Genomic DNA, 19,085 nt, shown 5'->3' on the forward strand with positions numbered 1-19,085 from the left:
AAAAAGGCTTTAAAAATTCACCTTTAATCCAGAGAGCAGGAAAAGCCCAGCCTAGAACAGGCTTTAAAAACTCACCATTAATCCAAGGAGCAGGAAAAGCCCAGCCCAGCTGCACTCTAGAACAGGCTACACCAGCCCAGGCCTGCACAGGCCCAGGACTAAAGTATGGCTTTAATTTAAAATTCTTTTTTCAAGTAATTCCTCTAGAGAAGAGTTTAAACTGCAGATCCAGCCCTGAGGGGGAACTGGGAGAGCCAGGATGCAAACAGGAGCAGGGCAGGTAATCCCAGCTCAAACACAAGGCTGAGCCTGGGCAATCCCAGCTCAAAAGCAATGTGGGAGTGTGGATAATCCCAGCTCAAACACAAAATTGGAGCGTGGATACAAAGCAGGAGTTTGGATAATCCCAGCCCAAAACCAAAGCAGGAGGAGTGTGGATAATCCCAGCTCTAAAACCAAGCAGGAGTTTGGGTAATCCCAGCTCAGCCAATCCCTGTGAGCTCAGGCTGGGGAAAGCCCCACGTGCAGGACAATAAATAACAAACATTGAAATATTGAAATATTGCATTTGCTGTCGGCCTGGCAGGCTGGAATGGCGAGGTTAGGCCTGGCTCTGAGGGGCCCCTCATTAAACCCAGCTCTAAGGGGCCTCATTAAACCTGGCTCTGAGGGGCCCCCATTAAACCTGGCTTGGAGGACCCCTCATTAAGCCCAGCTCTGTTTAGGCAGGCACAGCCTGGAGCTCACAGGGTCTCAGCAGTTTCTTGGCAGCAATGATGGTGTTCAAAGGGACCCCTCATTAAACCCGGCTCTGAAGGACCCCTCATTAAGCCCAGTTCAGAGAGGCCCCTCATTAAACCTGGCTTGGAGGACCCCTCATTAAGCCCAGCTCTGTTTAGGCAGGCAGAGCCTGGAGCTCCCAGGTTTTCAGCAGTTTCTTGGCAGCAATGATGGTGTTCAAAGGGACCCCTCATTAAACCCGGCTCTGAGGGACCCTCATTAAGCCCAGCTCAGAGGGATCCCTGGTTAAGCCCAGCTCTGAAGGACCCCTCATTAAACCCAGCTCTGAGGGGCCCCTGGTTAAGCCCAGCCCTGTTTAGGCAGGCAGAGCCTGCAGCTCACAGGTTTTCAGCAGTTTCTTGGCAGCGATGATGGTGTTCTTCATCAGCATGGCCACCGTCATGGGCCCCACGCCGCCGGGCACGGGTGTGATGTAACTCGCCTTCTTCCTCACCCCTGGGGGAAAAGCTGGGCTTAAGGGCCAGGCCAGGCTGCCCAGCCTAAAGCCTGGCAGGTTCTGTTGGGATTGAGGCTTTAGGAACGGGGTCTGGGTGGGTTTATCCCGCTGGACAGTGAGGCAAGGCCCGGCCTGGGTGGGAAGGACAAGGGGGGAAAAGCGCCAAGCCAGGGCTGGAAGCACAAAGGTCCAAACCAGCAAAAAGCCAGGCCCGAAAGTGCCAAAAAGCCAGGCCCAAAAGTGCCAAAAAGCCAGGCCCAAAAGTGCCAAAAAGCCAGGCCCAAAAGTGCCAAAAAGCCAGGCCCAAAAGGTGATTTTTAGCACAGAAATGCCAAATCCAAGCGTGGGGTTGGAGCAGAGGCAGAGACCCAACTGCTGAGGCTCAGGAGGCTCCTCTGGAATGTCCCCATGGGATAACCCTGAGCTCAGGGACACAAACCAGGACTGTCCCCTCCTCAGTGCCCCAAACAGCTGATCCTGAGCCCGAGGAGCCCATCCTGAGCCCAAGGAGCCCATCCTGAGCCCAAGGAGCCCATCCTGAGCTGATCCTGAGCCCAAGGACCCCTCCTGAGCCCGAGGAGCCCATCCTGAGCTGATCCTGAGCCCAAGGAGCCCATCCTGAGCCCAAGGAGCCCATCCTGAGCTGATCCTGAGCCCAAGGAGCCCATCCTGAGCCCGAGGAGCCCATCCTGAGCTGATCCTGAGCCCAAGGAGCCCATCCTGAGCCCGAGGAGCCCATCCTGAGCTGATCCTGAGCCCAAGGAGCCCATCCTGAGCCCGAGGAGCCCATCCTGAGCTGATCCTGAGCCCTCCTCACCTTCGAAGTCCACGTCGCCCACGAGGCGGGGCCGGGCCGTGAGCGGGTCCTGCACGCGGGTGATGCCCACGTCGATCACGGCCGCGCCCTCCTTGATCATGTCAGCCGTGATCAGGTTGGGGATGCCTGGAAAACACAGCCTGACCTTCAGGGAAACACAGGCACAACCTCAGGGAAACACAACCTGACCTTCAGGGAAACACAGGCACAACCTCAGGGAAACACAACCTGAGCCTCAGAGGGCTCCACATCCCGAGCCCAACATTCCCAGGATGTCCCAACCCAGCTGGGATTTCCTGCCTCCCCAGAATTATTGGATTCAGCAATTTTAAGGGTTTTTCCCAATCTAAACCATCCTAAGAAATGCAAATCTACCCCCTGATCCCCCTCATCCCCATGTTCCCAGGGTGGGATTTTGGGGTGTCTGTGCAGGCTCTCAGGGTGGATTTTGGGGTATCTGTGCAGGGCTCTCAGGGTGGATTTTGGGGTGACTCTGCAGGGATGCCCAGGGTGGATTTTGAGGTGTCTGTTCAGGGCTCTCAGAGTGGATTTTGGGATGTCTGTGCAGGGTCCCAGGGTGGATTTTGGGGTGTCTGTGCAGGGCTCCAGGATGGGATTTTGGGGTGTCTGTGCAGGGCTCCAGGATGGGATTTTGGGGTGCTGTGCAGAGCCAGGAGCTGCACCCACGATCCTGCTGAGCTCTCTCCCACCCCACCCCACTCCCCGACTCCCCAAAGGCAGAACCCCAAAACCCGAGGCTGCTTTTTGCCCCAGCCCCAGGAGCCCCCCACAGCCCATGCCATGGGCAGGGTCCCCAGGCCAGCCTGACCTGCAGCAGCCACCACGATGTCAGCACGGATGGTGTGCTGCTTCAGCTGCTCCTTGGGCGTGTAGCGGTGCGAGATCGTCACCGTGGCGTCACCTGCGGGCACGAGGGACACCGGGGTGACCTGGGCCAGCCCTGAGCCAGCCCAGCAGTCACCCTGCATGGCACCAGATCAGCACCGTGGCTTCTGAGGTGGTGTCACCCTGGTTTTTCAACCCTGGAATTTCAACACGAACTGAAATTCTGACCCCAAACCTTGAGCTGCAACTGTGACCCCAAACTAGAATTGTAACCCCAAGCCTTGAGCAGGAATTGTGACCCCAAACTGAAATTTTGACCCCAAACTGAAATTGTGACCCCAAACTGAAATTGTGACTCCGAGCTTTGAGCTGAAATTGTGACCCGAAACTGAAATTTTGACCCCAAACTGAAATTGTGACCCCAAGCCTTGAGCTGGAATTGTGACCCCAAACTGAAATTGTGACCCCAAACTGAAATTGTGACTCCGAGCTTTGAGCTGAAATTGTGACCCGAAACTGGAGCCCTGACCCCAAGCCTTGAGCTGAAATTGGTTTTTTAGGATTTTCTAAGCCTTCTGATGTTGACATTCTTGTAGTGAACTCTCTCACACGCTTTCTGTAAATAACTCATTGGTTTGCACTCTTTTATAAAAGAAGAGAAAGCTGATGGGCTGTTGGTTTGTCCAGTGTCATCGGAGAGGTGGCACTGTCACCCTCCAACCCACTGGCACTTTTGGAAATCTATAAATGTTGGGAGTCAGAAAATAAACTTCCCTTTTCTTCACCTCGAGGGCAGTGGTGTGAGCTTGTGTTCTTTCGTGTCCTATAGTGACAAGGGAGTGTTGGAAATAGAAAAGTTTTAATAAAAGACAAAAAATTTTCTCTTTCTTACAGAGAAAAACTGAGCTAAGGGCAAGAGGTTTTTGCTCCTGCTAAAATATCCCACAAAAGGGAGGACTGCCTTTGTTATACCCCAAAAAAAGGATGATTTCCTTTGTTATACCCCAAAAATGGGATCATTTCCTTTGTTATACCCCAAAAAAGGAATAATTTCCTTTGCTATACCCAAAAAAGGGGTAATTTCCTTTGTTATACCCCAAAAAAGGGATCATTTCCTTTGTTATATCCCAAAAAAGGGACTATTTCCTTTGTTATACCCCAAAAAAGGGATTATTTCCTTTGTTATACTCCAAAAAATTGATAATTTCCTTTGTTACACCCCAAAAAAGGGAAAATTTCCTTTGTTCTGTTCCTTTTCTAGTGAATTACCCAGGCCAGACCTCTTGGCCTCTGCCCAATTGGGCCTCAGGTCTGAAGTGAAGTCCTAAAGGTCTCTGTGTTAAGTTTGGGAGAGAAACTTCTGGGCTTTTTGCCTTTTGAAGGAGACAAAGAATAATTTGGTCACTCACATTCCCACAGGCCAGGAATTCCCACCCAGCACCCAAACCCAAACCCAGCCAGGGTTCTTCATCTCCAAGGTGTTCCTCAGGACCATCAGGGCCTGCTGGTGAACCCCAGGATCAGCCTCGAGGGACAGGAAGGGATTTGGGGTGGAACAGGACATGGAGATGCTGAGGGAGGGTCAGGAGGGACCTTCTGGCTCTCCACAACTCCGTGGGGACAGGAGGGGGCAGCCAGGGCAGGGTCAGGAACCAAAACAGCCTCAAACTGTGAGGGAGAAGTTTAGGGTTGGATGTTGGGAAAAAATCCATCATGGAAAGGTTGTGAAACGGGAACAGGGACAGGATGGGATAAAACAGCCTCAAGGGACAGGATGGGATAAAACAGCCTCAAACTGTGACGGAGAAGTTTAGGGTTGGATATTGGGGAAAAAAATCCATCATGGAAAGGTTGTGAAATAGGAACAGGATGGGACAGGATGGGATAAAACAGCCCCAGGCTGTGGAGAAGAGGTTTAGGGCTGGATATTGGGAAAAAATCCACCATGGAGAGGTTGTAAAATATTGGAAGAGGCTGCCCAGGGAAAGGGAGGAGTCCCCACCCCTGGAATTGTTCAGCACCCACGTGCAGGTGGCACTGGGGGCTGTGGTGCCCATGGCTGCATTTCACCACCCTGGAGACCTTTCCAGACCATTTCCCTGCACAGTTCTGGCATCCCAAGGCCACACTGGGGATTATTTCAGCAGGGAGAGCTCTGGGAGGTTCCAGGGCAGGTTTGTGAGGTGTTTTTTCCCCGAGTGTTTCCCAGCCCTACCTCCGGGGCGCTCGTGGCTGCCGTCGGTGTGCAGCAGCATGGCGATGGGCATGCCCACGTTCTTGGACCTGCCCGCCACCACCACGTTCCTGCCCAGCGTGGGGATCCCTGCAGGGCACAGAGCACAGCCTGGCACGCTGCCCTGGGCTGGGGTGGGATGGCAGAGCCCAGCTGGGGCCCGGCACAGCACCCCAAATTCCAGCCCTGGGCATCCCTGCACAGCCCCCCAACATCACCCCTGGGAGCCCTGAATAGGCAACCCAAAATCCACCCTAGACATCCCTGCACAGCACCCCAAAATCCCACCCTGGAGCCCTTCACAGCACCCCAAAATCGCCCCTGGGAGCCCTGCACAGACACTCCAAAACTGGGTGAGTTTTGAGCTCAGGCCACCTTAGGCTTAGGCCAGAGCAGAGCAGGACAATCCCTCCCTGTCCTTGATGTTCCCAGGACAGAACAATCCCTCTCTATCCCTGATGTCCCTCCCAGTACAGAACAATCCCTCCCTGGCCACACTGTCCCTGGTGTCCTGAGCTGGAATTCCCAGGATCCCCAAAAGCTGCAGCTCCCACCCAGCTGGAATTCCCAGAATCCCCAAATCAGCAGCTCCCACCCAGCAGGAATTCCCAAATCCCAGATCCCCATCTCCCACCCAGCAGGAACCCCCATGTCCCCATGTCCCACCCAGCTGGAATCCCCAATCCCCATGTCCCACCCAGCAGGAACCCCCATGTCCCCATGTCCCACCCAGCAGGAACCCCCATGTGCCACCCAGCAGGGACCCCCATGTCCCCGTGTCCCACCCAGCAGGGACCCCCATGTCCCTGTGTCCCACCTGTCCTCTGGATGATCTCCCAGACGCCCCTGGGGGTGGCAGGCAGCATGGAGTCCTGGTCCAGGCACATCCTGCCCACGTTGAGCACGTGGAACCCGTCCACGTCCTTGTGCGGGCTCACGGCGTTGCACACGCGGCGCTCGTCGATGTGCTCTGCACAGGGCAGGGACACAGCTGGGCTGGGCTGCCAGATGTGCTGCCAGGTGTGAGCCCGAGCCCTGACCCCAAATGAACGCTCTGACCCCAAACCTTGAGCTGGAACTGTGACCCCAAACTGAAATTGTGACCCCGAGCTTTGAGCTGGAACTGTGACCCGAAACTGGAGGCCTGACCCCAAGCCTTGAGCTGAAATTGCAACCCCAAGCTGGAATTTCAATACAAGCTGGAATTCTGACCCCAAACCTTGAGCTGCAATTGTGACCCCAAACTAGAATTGTAACCCCGAGCCTTGAGCTGGAATTGCGACCCCGAACTGGAAGTGCGACCCTGAGCTGGAATTGCGACTCTGAGCCTTAAGCAGGAATTGTGCCCCCAAAGTGAAATTGTGACCCTGAGCTGGAATTGTGACCCCAAACTGGAGCTCTGACCCCAAGCCTTGAGCTGCAATTGTTACCCCAAACTGGAATTGTGACCCTGAGCTGGAGCTCTGACCATGAGCCTTGAGCTGGAATTGTGACCCCAAACTGAAATTGTGACCCTGAGCTGGAATTGTGACCCTTAACCTTCAGCTGGAATTGTGACCCCAAACTAGAGCTCTGACCCCAAGCCTTGAGCTGCAATTGTGACCCCAAACTGAAATTGTGACCCTAAACTGGAATTGGCACCCCAAACTGGAGCTCTGATTCCAGGTCCTGAGTTGGAATTGCAACCCTGAGCTGGAATTATGATCCCAAGCCCTGAACTCTGATCCTGAGCCTTGAAATGGAATTGTCACCCCAAACTGGAGCTGTAACCTTAAACCTTGAAGTTGGAATTGCAGCCCCAAACTGGAGCTGTGACCTTGAACCTTGAGCTGGAATTGTCACCCCAAACTGGAGCTCTGACCCTGAGCTGGAATTTCAATCCCCAGCCCCAAACTGGAACTACAACCCCAAACTGGAGCAGTGACCTTGAGCCCTGAGCTGGAATTGCAACCCTGAGCCCCAAACTGGAACTGCAACCCCAAACTGGAATTGAAGCCCCAAACTGGAGCTCTGACCCTGAGCCTTGAGCTGGAACTGCAACCCCAAATTAGAGCTCTGACCCTGAGCCTTGAGCTGGAACTGCAACCCCAAACTGGAGCTGTGACCTTAAACCTTGAGCTGGAACTGCAGCCCCAAACTGGAGCTGTGACCCTGACCCTGAGCTCAGCCCCTCCAGCGTGTGGGACGTGCCTGTCCCCATCCCTGCCAGTGCAGCTGGCAGCTCCCAGCACAGCACTGAACACTCTGCAGTGCCAGCCCTGCCCACCCTGAGGGGATTTATCAGCAGCCCGAGGCCGCCCACGCCCAGCTGGGGAAGCTGATACCGACACTGAGCCCTGCGAGAGGAGATCAGGGCAGTGCTGCCCCAGCCTTGGCAGCTATCTGGGAATGCAGGAGGGGAGCTGAGCTGCTCACCAGGCAGGGGGAGCTGCACCAGGAGCCCGTCCACGGCCGTGTCACTGTTGAGTTTGGCAATCAGCTCCAGCAGCTCCTCCTCGCTGATGGAGGCCGGCCTGAGGATGGTCTCGCTGCTGATCCCTGCAATCACCAAATGCACAGAGTCACAAAAGAGTGAATTTCCCACGTTTTGTGCGTTTTCCACCCTGTTTTGTTGCCTGGTTAAATGTGGGAGGTGCACGCAGAGCATGGAAGGGTTTGTGCAGCTCCCAGGCTGGAGAGACCTTCACAAACCTTGGGATTTGTTGTTGGGGATGATTTTATGGGGCTGGTGGCCTGGGAAAGGGGTTTGGGACCCTGCCAGGGCAGGGAGAAACCCAAGCAAAGGCTGCTGCCATGAAAATAAACCCACGTGGGCACAGTAAAAAAGGGATGCTTGCTCAAAATCCCAGCTCCAAAAGCAGCTTCAGCTGCTCAGACCCAGGTTAAATGACACCATTTATTGCCCTGACCCCAAGCAGGACCTTGGACTGCAGAATGGAGCCAGAGAGCTGCTGAACAGGGACTGTGTCCCAGGCAGATGGGGAAAAGGAGGCTAAAAATGCCCTCCTGTGCTTTTTATGGCTTTGGGAAAGCTGAAAAACCTCAATCTTGCCCTGAAGGATCCAATTGATCACATTCAACCACACCCCAGAACATAAATTCTGGGTGAAGCCAAGAAACCAACAGGTGGGAGCATCCCAAAAATAGCTCCCAGCATCGAGTATTCCCAACCAAAGTGCGTTTTTAGGGCAGGAAAGCTCCCACTCACCCACATCAGCCGCCGCTTTGGTTTTGTTGAGCACGTAGGAGTGGCTGGCCGGGTTCTCGCCCACCAGCACCACGCTCAGGTGCGGCCTCCTGTTGCCGGCAGCCACCCACTGCTGCACCTCGTGCCGCGCCTCCTGCCGGATCTGCCGCGCCAGCTTCCTGCCCGAGATCACCACGGCGTCCCCGCTGCACGGGAACAGGGTCAGCACAGCCCCGGGCACCGGGCAGGAAACCACGAGGGAAAGGGTCAGAACAGCCCCGGGCACGGGGCAGGATGGAGCGGGAAAAAGGGTCAGCACAGCCCCGGGCACCGGGCAGGAAACCACGGGGAAAAGGGTCAGAACAGCCCCGGGAAACGGGCAGGAAACCACGGGGAACAGGGTCAGAACAGCCCCGGGAAACGGGCAGGAAACCACGGGGAAAAGGGTCAGAACAGCCCCGGGAAACGGGCAGGATGGAGCGGGAAACCAGGGGGGAAAAGGGTCGGCACAGCGCCGAGCCCGGGCAGGATGGAGCAGGAAACCAGGGGGGAAAAATGGAAAGGGTCAGCACAGCCCTGCTGCTGCCAGCCCTGGGCAGGATGGGGCAGAAAACCAGGGAAAAAAAAGCTCCATCCCTTGTGCTTTATCAGCGCCTTTAGCACCTTTGTGCTCGGTCACGTTTTAGGCTCGGTTCCAGCATCGAGGCTGGGGCCAAATGGGGCAGAACTGGAATATCCTGAGCTGGACCCACCAGGATCGTTGATTACATCCCAAAATTCCGCTCCATGCAAGCCTAAGGATGTTGTGCAAACATTGTTTGGAGCAGGGTGGGATGTTCGGGGGTCTCTGTCCCTGTCACACCAGTGAGTGCTCAGGGTGGTCTCTGTCCCTGTCACCTCACGGAATGTTCTGGGCTCTCTGTCCCCCTCATGCCAAGAAATAATTAAAAAGAGGGGATGGTGATCTCCTTCATTATCACTCAGGGGGTCTCTGTCCCCCTCATTCTGGGGGATGATCGGGGGGTCTCTGTCCCCATGGCCTCGGAGGAGCCCCGGTGTGAGGCGATCTCTGCCCCCCTCAGCCCGGGGTGTCTCCGTTCCCCTCACGCCGGGACAGCCCCGCTGTGAGGCGGTCCCGGTCCCTCTTATTCTGGGGGATGACAGAGGTGTTTCCATCCATCCCTCTCACCCCAGGGATTGCCCAGGAGTATTTCCGTCTCCCCTCACCCGAGGCCAGCCCCGCTCTGAGGCGATCTCGCCCCCCGTGCCGGGGCAGGCCCGCTGTGAGGCGATCTCTGTCCCCCTCACCCGAAGCCAGCCCCGCTGGGAGGCGATCTCACCCCCCGTTCCGGGGCAGCCCCGCACTCCCACGCAAGGCGGCCGCGGGATTTCATCAGCCTGCAGCTCCCGCCGCAGCCGCTGGGGGCCCGCCCGCCGCCCCCGGAACCGCCGGGGCCACACGAGCCGCGACCCCAACCCGGGGACAGCCCGAACCGAATCGAACCGGGCCGGGCCCGGCCGGGCTTCCCCCTCTCACAGCTCTCAGCGTGCCGGGCCCCGGCGGAGCGCGGCGGGCGCTGCTCCCGCCTCCTTCCCAAGTATCCCCGCACATCCCCGGGTGTCCCGGCCGTACCGAGCGGCGCTGAGGTGCAGGCGGCGGGCGCGGGGCTCCATCGCGGCGCGGCTGAGGGCGCGGAGGGGCTGGAGCGCGGCGGCCATGGCGGGGCTCGGGCTGACAGGCGGCAGGAACAGCACTGAAAGGAGCGTGCTTCCTGTGCCTTTTATATCCGGCAAGCCCCGCCCCACCCGGCAATAACCAATGGGATTCAGCCCCAAAAATGATTGATGGAGGTTCTCACGTTGAGTGGCGGGAGAGCTGCTGAGGCGGGGCTGCGATGTCGGTCCGGGAGCGACCGCGGCAGCTCCAAAAGAGGTGAAAATCAACATAAAAACCGTGAAATTGGTTATTTGGGTATTTTAGTGTCACCTCCGCAGTCCGGCAGTGGGCACGGTGTGGGTGGTGAGAGGCTGGAGTGACCCCACAGCTGCCCTGATTAGTGCGGTTCCAGCGATGGGAGCGGCAGTCGCCCCGGAATCACCCCCAGCTCGGTACCGGAGCACCGGGATCGCCTCAGAGTCCCCTCAGCCCGGTACCGGAGCCCCGGAATCGCCCCCAGCTCGGTACCGGAGCACCGGGAGTGTCCTGGAGTGCCCCCAGCCCGGTACCGGAGCCCCGGGACCGCTCCTGCGCCGCAACCGGCCCGACCCGGCCCGGGAGGGACAGACGGACACCGGCCGGGGAATCCCCCAGTGTCTGCCCAAGGTAAGGGACAAAATAAAACAAAATTGACAAAAATGTCACAAATTGTGTGGCTGATCTCTGCTGTCCCCACGTGTCACCTGTCACCCATACAAATCACAAATCTCCCCAAAAGTGGGGCTGGGATCCCCAGAAATGGGACAGGGACCCTCAGAAACCCCTCCTCATAAACCTAAAACCCAAATAAATGGGACGGGAACCCTCAGAGCCCCCTCCCCATAAACCTGAGCACCCCAGAAATGGGGCTGGGACCCCCAGAGACCCCTCCCCATGGGCCCAGGAATGACAAAAAGACACAAAATTCCAGGAAAACTCTCCTTGGAAACAGCTCCCAGCTCTCCAGTGCCAGCATAGACAATCCCCCCCGGTCCTCTCCTCGCCCAGGGGCCACCAAAACCCAGCCAAAACCCACCTGGGGCCACCAAAACCCATCCAAAACCCACCCTGGGACCACCAAAACCCCCATGGGGACCACCTGGACAGGTTCAGGGTTGGCATCCTGGTGGATCCTGGCCAGGAGGGCGATGCCAACCCCCGAGTGCCCACGGGCACCCGCTGTGGGTGGCAGTGCCTGAGGTAGGAGTGGCCCCAGGACACGACATGCAGGGGTGGCCACATGCTGGGAAACGGGGAGGGGACCCCCCAAAATTGAGGAGGGGGCGCTTCCAGTTCATCCAGCTGGGAAAAGCAGCAGCAGCAGCACCCAGAGGGGCTCGTCCCGGTCCTGGGGGGCTCATTCTGGTGGCCACAGCTGGATGGTGGCACTGGGAAGTCTCTGCACCCCTCAGTTGGGTTGGCACTGTGCCCATGCCAGGGATTTGGGGGTCCCTGGCACAGCTGGCAATGGGGATGTGGCACCACTAGCCTGGGTGTGGCTCTGGTGGCCACAGCCAGATGGTGACAACTGGGAGGTCTCTGGTGGCCACAGCAATGAGGGAAGCACTGGGAAGTCTCTGCACACCTCAGTTGGGTTGGCATTGTGCCCATGCCAGGGATTTGGGGGGTCCTTGATGCCCTGGCACTGGTGGCAAGGTGGGTTTGACCAGTTCTTGCCAGGGTGGGGCTCCTCTGGAGGGGTTCTGGTGGCCACAGCAACAGAAGAGCAGGGAAGTCTCTGGTGGCCACAGCAACAGGAGAAGCTCTGGGAAGTCTCTGCACCCCTCAGCCAGGCTGGCACCATCCCCATGCCAGGGATTTGGGGTTCCCTGGCACCCTGGCACTGGTGGCAATGAAGATGTGGCCACCACTAGCCCAGGAGGGAGCTCATCTGGTGGACATCTGGTGGCCACAGCAATGAGAGAAGCGCTGGGAAGTCTCTGCCAGGGAACATTCCAGAACTCCTCAGCCAGGCTGGCATCGTTCTTTAGGGGTTCCCTGGCATCCTGGCACAGTTGGCAATGGGGATGTGGCCACCAAAAGTCCAGAGTGGGGCTCATCCAGGGAGCTCTGGTGGCCACAGCCAGATGGTGACAACTGGGAAGTCTCTGGTGGCCACAGCAACAGGAGAAGCTCTGGGAAGTCTCTGCACCCCTCAGCCAGGCTGGCACCGTCCTTTGGGGGTCCCTGGCACCCTGGCACAGGTGGCAATGGGGATGTGCCCCCCCAGGGGTTTGGGGTCAGTAGAAGTGCTTGCGGCTCTGCTCCTGCCACTTGTTGTAGAGGATGATGCCGATGACGATGGCGAAGACGAGGGCCACCAGCGAGAAGAAGACGATGAGGAACAAGGCCAGGCCACTCATGGGCTCCAGGGGTGCCTCCACTGCGGGACACAGGGGTTTGGGGTTTGGGATGGGATTTGGGGTTTGGGATTTGGGATTTGGGATTTGGGGATGAGGAACAAGGCCAGGCCACTCATGGGCTCCAGGGGCGCCTCCACTGCAGGACACAGGGATTTGGGATTTTGGGAGTTTAGGATGGGAGTCTGAAGTTTTGGGATTTCAGGATGAGAGTGTGCAAGTTTAGGGTTTTGGGACAGGAGTTTGGGATTTGGGGAGTTTGGGATTTGGGGATGAGGAACAGGGCCGCTCATGGGCTCCAGTGGTGCCTCCACTATGGGACACAGGGGTTTGGGAGTTTGAGAGTTTTGGATGAGAGTTTGGGATGGGACTGGGATTTTGGGATGGGAGTGTGGGATTTTGGGATGGGAGTGTGGGATTTTGGGCTGGGAGTTTGGGATTTTGGGATGGAAGTGTGGGATTTTGGGCTGGGATCCAAATATGGAGTTTGGGATGGCATCCAAATTCCCACACAGGAGTTTGGGAGGATGGGATGGGATTTAGAGATGGGATTTTGGATTCTGGGATGGGATTTTGGATTTTGACATGGGACATTCCCCAAACCCCACTCACTTCCCGGCAGCCTCAGGTTGTCCACCACGGGCAGGAAAACCTCCCGGTCCCGTTTCTCCTCCTCCGGCGTCCGCTCCACCGTCAGCTGGTACAGCTTCAGCGAGATGATGTCGTGGTTGTCTGCAAAAAAAAAAAACCCAAATCCCCTTGTGAACCTCACCTGGACCCCCCAAATCCCCTCGGGAGCCCCCCTGGCCCCCCAGGCCGTACCTGAGAGGTCTCCAGTGACCGAGGATGTCCCAAAGTAGTAGCCCCGGGGCAGGCGCACGCCGGGCACGTCGATGCAGTCCCGCCACTCGTGCTTGCCGTCGATGTCGATCAGCACCTGCCAGGGAACCGCCTGAGCCTCTCCCAAACCCACTCGGGAATCCCTCCTGGAACCCTCAAATCCACTCGGGAATCTCAAACCCACTCGGGAATCCCTCCTGGAACCCTCAAATCCACTTGGGAATCTCAAACCCACTCGGGAATCCCTCCTGGAACCCTCAAACCCACTTGGGAATCTCAAACCCACTCGGGAATCCCACCTGGAACCCTCAAACCCACTCGGGAATCCCACCTGGAGCCTCCAAATCCACTTGGGAATCTCAAACCCACTCGGGAATCCCTCCTGGAACCCTCAAATCCACTTGGGAATCTCAAACCCACTCGGGAATCCCTCCTGGAACCCTCAAATCCACTTGGGAATCTCAAACCCACTCGGGAATCCCTCCTGGAACCCTCAAATCCACTTGGGAATCTCAAACCCACTCGGGAATCCCTCCTGGAACCCTCAAATCCACTTGGGAATCTCAAACCCACTCGGGAATCCCTCCTGGAACCCTCAAATCCACTTGGGAATCTCAAACCCACTCGGGAATCCCTCCTGGAACCCTCAAATCCACTTGGGAATCTCAAACCCACTCGGGAATCCCACCTGGAGCCTCCAAATCCACTTGGGAATCTCAAATCCACTCGGGAATCCCACCTGGAGCCTGCAGGTCCACTCGCGAGTCCCACCTGGAACTTCCAAATCCACCCAGATCCCACCTGGAGCCCCCAAATCCACTCAGGAATCCCCAGACTGACCGTGAGCCTCCTCTCGACGTAGGAAGGTGTCGTGGTGCAGGTTGCGCACCATGGCGGTGCAGCACCTTGGAATCCCACCAGGAACCTCCAAACCCACCCAGATCCCACCTGGAACCTCCAAACCCACCCAGATCCCACCTGGAGACCCCAAATCCACTCAGGAATCCCCAGACTTACCATGAGCCTCCTCTCGATGTAGGAAGGTGTCGTGGTGCAGGTTGCGCACCATGGCCGTGCAGCACTCAGCAACCTCCAAACCCTCCCAGATCCCACCTGGAGCCTCCAAACCCACCCAGACCCCACCTGGAGCCCCCAAATCCACCTGAAGACCCCTCTCACTGACCGTGAGTCTCTTCTTGATGTAGCGGATGACCAGCAAGGTGTCGTGGTGCAGGTTGCGCACCATGGCCGTGCAGCACTCAGGAACCTCCAAACCCACCCAGACCCCACCTGGAGCCCCCAGACTGACCGTGAGTCTCCTCTTGACGTAGCGGATGACCAGGAAGGTGTCGTGGTGCAGGTTGCGCACCATGGCGGTGCAGCCGCCCAGCTCAGTGGGGCGCCCGTCGCGGTCGTGGTCGTAGGTCAGCGAGCCGTTGTTCACCATGGCCGAGATGTAGGGGAACACGCGCTGCCCGGGGGGGAAAAGTGGGGATTGGGATCCTGCAGGAGGTTTGGGATCGCGGGGAGGGATGTGGGGCGGGGATGGAGCTGTTCGGTGGAAGAGCAGAGTGATCCCAAAGTTCTACAGCCGTGATCCCAAAGTTCTACAACCACGATCCCAAAAGTTCTACAACCACGATCCCAAAGTCCTTCACCCACAGAGATCTGCTCAACACAACACTGGATGGATCCCCAAGTTCTCCAACCTACACTGGAATGATCCCAAAATCCTTCATCCCATAGGAGTCAGCTCAGTGCAAGACCAGAGTGATCCCAAAGTTCTACAACCGTGATCCCAAAGTTCTACAACCACGATCCCAAAAGTTCTACAACCGTGATCCCAAAAGTTCTACAACCACGATCCCAAAAGTTCTACAACCAACGTGGGAACGATCCCAAAGTCTTTCAACTGACACTGGAATGATCCCAAAGTTCTCCACCCCACAGGAGTCAGCTCAGTGCAAGACCAGAGTGATCCCAAAGTTCTCCAACCATGACCCCAAAGGCCTTCAAACAATGTGAGAATGATCCCAAGGCCCTCCAGCCCACTAAGATCTGCTCAACACAACATGGGAATGATCCCAAAGTTCTCCAGCCTACACTGGAATGATCCCAAAGTCCTTCACCCCACAGGAGTCAGCTCGGTGGAACAGCAGAGCGATCCCAAAGTTCTCCAACCACAACCCCAAAGTCCTTCCATGATGCCAAACTCCTTCAACACAACACTGGATGGATCCCCAAGTTCTCCAACCTACACTGGAATGACCCCAAAGTCCTTCACCCCACAGGAATCAGCTCAGTGCAAGACCAGAGTGATCCCAAAGTTTTCCAACCGTGATCCCAAAGTCCTACAGCCAATGTGGGAATGATCCCAAAGTCCTTCACCCACAGAGATCTCAGCACAACACTGGAATGACCCCAAAGTTCTCCAACTAACATGGAAATGATCCCAAAGTCCTTCACCCTACAGAGATCTGCTCAACACAACATGGGAACGATCCCAAAGTTCTCCAAGCAACACTGGAATGATCCCAAAGTCCTTCACCCCAAATGATCTCCTCAAAAACCACCGGGATGACTCCAAACTCCACTCCTGTGGATCCCAAACCCCAAAAATCTCAGAAACCACCGAGATGACCCCAAAGTCCATCCCTGTGGATCCCAAACCCCAGAAATCTCCTCAGAAACCACCGGGATGACCCCAAACTCCATCCCTGTGGATCCCAAACCCCAAAAATCTCCTCAAACACCACTGGGATGAAGCCAAGGTCCATCCCTGTGGATCCCAAACCCCAAAAATCTCCTCAAACACCACTGGGATGAAGCCAAGGTCCATCCCTGTGGATCCCAAACCCCAGGAATCTCCTCAGAAACCACCGGGATGACCCAAGGTCCATCCCTCAGGATCGTCTCCCACCGATCCGGCACCGAGCCCCCACGTCCATGTCCATGCAGCCTCTCCCGGGGTTCCTGGAGGTGGGGATGGGGAGCTCCAGGTGGGACAGCAGGAGGCAGTACCTGGTTTCCAGGGCTGTACCTCCTCTTCTGAGCCTGCCCTCCAGGATTAGCACAAAGCAAGAGAGAGCAACAGAGTCACAGAGTCCAGCAGGGCCCAAAACCACGGGAAATTCGCTTCTCCTCCTTTCCGGAGCTCCTTTGGTCCTTTTTGGAGCTCTTTGTGACCTTCTAGAGGTCTTTTGGTCTTTTTGGAGCTCTTTGTGACCTTCTAGAGATCTTTTTGTCCTTTTGAAGGCTCCTTTTGGAGCTCTTTTTGGAGCTCTTTGTGACCTTCTAGAGATCTTTTTGTCCTTTTGAAGGCTCCTTTTGGAGCTCTTTTTGGAGCTCTTTGTGACCTTCTAGAGATCTTTTTGTCCTTTTGGAGGCTCCTTTTGGAACTCTTTTTGGACTTTTTGGAGCTCTTTTGGTGTTTCTGGAACTCTTTTTGATCTTATGGAACTCTTTGATTTTTTTGGAGCTCTTTATGACCTTCTAGAGGTCTTTTTGTCCTTTTGGAGGTCTTTTTGACCTTTTTGAAGTTCTTTTTGATCTTTAGGACCTCTTTCTGATCTTTTGGAGCCCTTTTTGATTTTTTGGAGTTATTTTTGACCTTTTTGGAGCTCTTTTGGTCTTTCTGGAGCCATTTTTAATCTTTTAGAACTCTTTCTGATCTTTTGGAGGTATTTTGACCTTTTTGGAGATCTTTTTGATCTTTTAGAGCTCTTTTTGATCTTTTGGAGCTCTTTTTGTCCTTCTGGAGCTCTTTATGACCTTCTAGAGATCTTTTTGTCCTTTTGAAACTCTTTATGACCTTTTCGGAGCTCTTCTTAATTTTTTAGAGCTCTTTTTTCATTTTTTTGAGCTCTCTTTGACCTTTTTTGGAGATCTTTTTTTTTTGATTTTTTTGGAGCTCGGCTCAAAAATCCTCTCCCAATTTCCCTGACCAAAAAAAAGAAATGTGGAAAAGGAATGGGAAGAGGAGGAGGAGGAGGAAGGAGCTCAGAGGATGAGGAGCTGCGTGTGACGCCGGCGGCTCTCACCTCCTGCTGCTTCTCCTCGTTGGGGTACGTGTCCACGAACACCCCCAGCCCCAGGAAGTTGTCCTTGCTCCCAAAAACGGGTCCTGGAAGGGGAAAAGGAAACGTTGGGAAGCTCGGGGAAGAAGTTTGGCACCGGTCTGGGAAAGTCCTCAAGGACCAAGGACCATCCAGTCCCATCCCGTGGATGTTTTCCATGAGTCCAGGTTGCTCCAAACCCTCTCCGAGGCGTCCCCAAAGCCTTTTCCAAGGTGTCCCAGGTGTCCCCAAAGCCTTCTCCAAGGTGTCCATGGTGTTCCCAAACACCTGTCCAAGGTGTCCCCCAAATCCAGGCTGCTCCAAATCCTTTCCAAGGTGTCCCAGGTGTCCCCAAAGCCTTCTCCAAGGTGTCCCAGGTGTCCCCAAGCCCTATCAAGGTGTCCCCCAAGTCCAGGTTGCTTCAAACCCTGTCCAAGGTGTCCAAGGTGTCCCCCAAACCTCTCCAAGGTGTCCCAGGTGTCCCCAAGCCCTGTCCAAGGTGTCCCAGGTGTCCCCCAAACCTCTCCAAGGTGTCCCAGGTGTCCCCAAGCCCTTTTCCCCAGGCAGGGACGGTGCTGACCCGGCTGCATCCTGTCCTTGGTGTACCAGATGGCGAATCCATCTCCGTTGAGGTTCTTCTTGCCCTGCCCGTGGATCTTGAAGTGCACCTGCATCTCCCAGTCCCGCAGGTAGCAGGGCTGGCAGGGAGGGGGAAAATGGGGAAAATTTGGGAATTCCTCAGTCCTAAATCCACACCCACCGTGCCCTGGGCCCCCTTCACCGAATCCTGGGTGATTAATCCCAAAAAAACCATCGTTAATCCCAAAAAAACCATAGTTAATCCCAGGAAATTGGTTGTCACCCAAGGGTTGAACACCGAGGGAGTGACTCCAACAAAATCCGGGAAAGCAGCAGGAAAAGCTCAGGAGCAGCTGCTAATTGCAGTTATTAATTAGCTGCCAATTAATTCCGTGCTCTGAGGGAGCCCTGGAAGTTTTTGGGATACATAATTCCAAGGAAAAATCTGATTCCTGCTTTGGGAAGCCAATTCCCACTCTGGGAATCCTATTCTCAATTTGGGAATCCCTCTCCTGACCCTCTCCCTTTGCTAACCCTGCCCCAATTCCAATCCTGATCCTGATCCCGATCCTCTCCTGCCCTGATCCTGATCCCAATCCCGATCCTGATCTCCTCCCACTCCAAATGCTTCCCCAGTCCCAGTCTTGATCCCAATCTTGATCCTGACTCTCTCCTGACCCGATCCCAATCCCGATCCTGACTCTCTCCCTCATCCCATGGATCCCATCCCATCCCATCCCATGGATCCCATCCCACCCTCTGGATCCCCCATCCCATCCCACAGATCCCATCCCATCCCACCCCAAGGATCCCATCCCACCCCATGGATCCCAGCCCATCCCGTCGATCCCACTGATCCCATCCCCGCTCACCACCCGGTTCCACACGGCTCCCTGCTTGCTCTGCACGTCGGGGGTGAGGCGGATGAACTGGGTCATGACCATGGCGTTGCCCAGCAGGTCCCAGAGCCCCGAGCTGGCCGAGCCCACACCTGCGGCCCACACGAACCGTCGGTACCGGCCACCGGCACCGGGCACCCGCCACATTCCGCCGGCACCGCCCGCCCTCCCCGCTCACCCTGGTACGGCTTGGACAGCGAGTGCTCGCGTTTCAGGTGCTCCTCGGTCTGCTCGGCCGCCGTCCCGCCGAGCCCCAGCAGCACGGCCAGCAGGGCCAGCCCGGCCCGCCACCGGCCCGCCGCCGCCATCTTCCCCCGCCGCGCCGCGGCCCGCCCC

At 56.3% G+C, this 19,085-nt stretch overlaps 2 protein-coding genes across 2 annotated transcripts; both read right to left on the reverse strand.

Annotated features, from left to right (window-relative positions):
• Window positions 1-1,031: 1,031 nt before the first annotated feature.
• Window positions 1,032-10,039, reverse strand: MTHFD2 (methylenetetrahydrofolate dehydrogenase (NADP+ dependent) 2, methenyltetrahydrofolate cyclohydrolase). Its single transcript, XM_054289214.1, has 8 exons — window positions 9,954-10,039; window positions 8,342-8,526; window positions 7,549-7,671; window positions 5,951-6,103; window positions 5,116-5,223; window positions 2,884-2,976; window positions 2,055-2,180; window positions 1,032-1,236 (listed from the first exon to the last, which is right to left on the reverse strand). Exons 1-8 carry the CDS (start codon window positions 10,037-10,039, stop codon window positions 1,097-1,099), a joined length of 1,014 nt encoding a protein of 337 aa, XP_054145189.1. The 3' UTR covers window positions 1,032-1,096.
• Window positions 10,040-11,111: 1,072 nt separating this feature from the next.
• LMAN2L (lectin, mannose binding 2 like) lies at window positions 11,112-19,058 on the reverse strand. Its single transcript, XM_054289170.1, has 10 exons — window positions 18,928-19,058; window positions 18,723-18,841; window positions 17,852-17,969; window positions 17,257-17,339; window positions 16,238-16,270; window positions 14,526-14,687; window positions 13,199-13,313; window positions 12,989-13,108; window positions 12,237-12,399; window positions 11,112-11,494 (listed from the first exon to the last, which is right to left on the reverse strand). Exons 1-9 carry the CDS (start codon window positions 19,055-19,057, stop codon window positions 12,257-12,259), a joined length of 1,023 nt encoding a protein of 340 aa, XP_054145145.1. The 5' UTR covers window position 19,058; the 3' UTR covers window positions 11,112-11,494; window positions 12,237-12,256.
• Between the last annotated feature and the right edge of the window lie 27 nt (window positions 19,059-19,085).

This window comes from Melozone crissalis, unplaced genomic scaffold, assembly GCF_028551555.1.
Source record: "Melozone crissalis strain CALT ecotype California unplaced genomic scaffold, PUWL_Pcris_2 ptg000064l_1, whole genome shotgun sequence".
Lineage (NCBI taxonomy): Eukaryota > Metazoa > Chordata > Aves > Passeriformes > Passerellidae > Melozone > Melozone crissalis.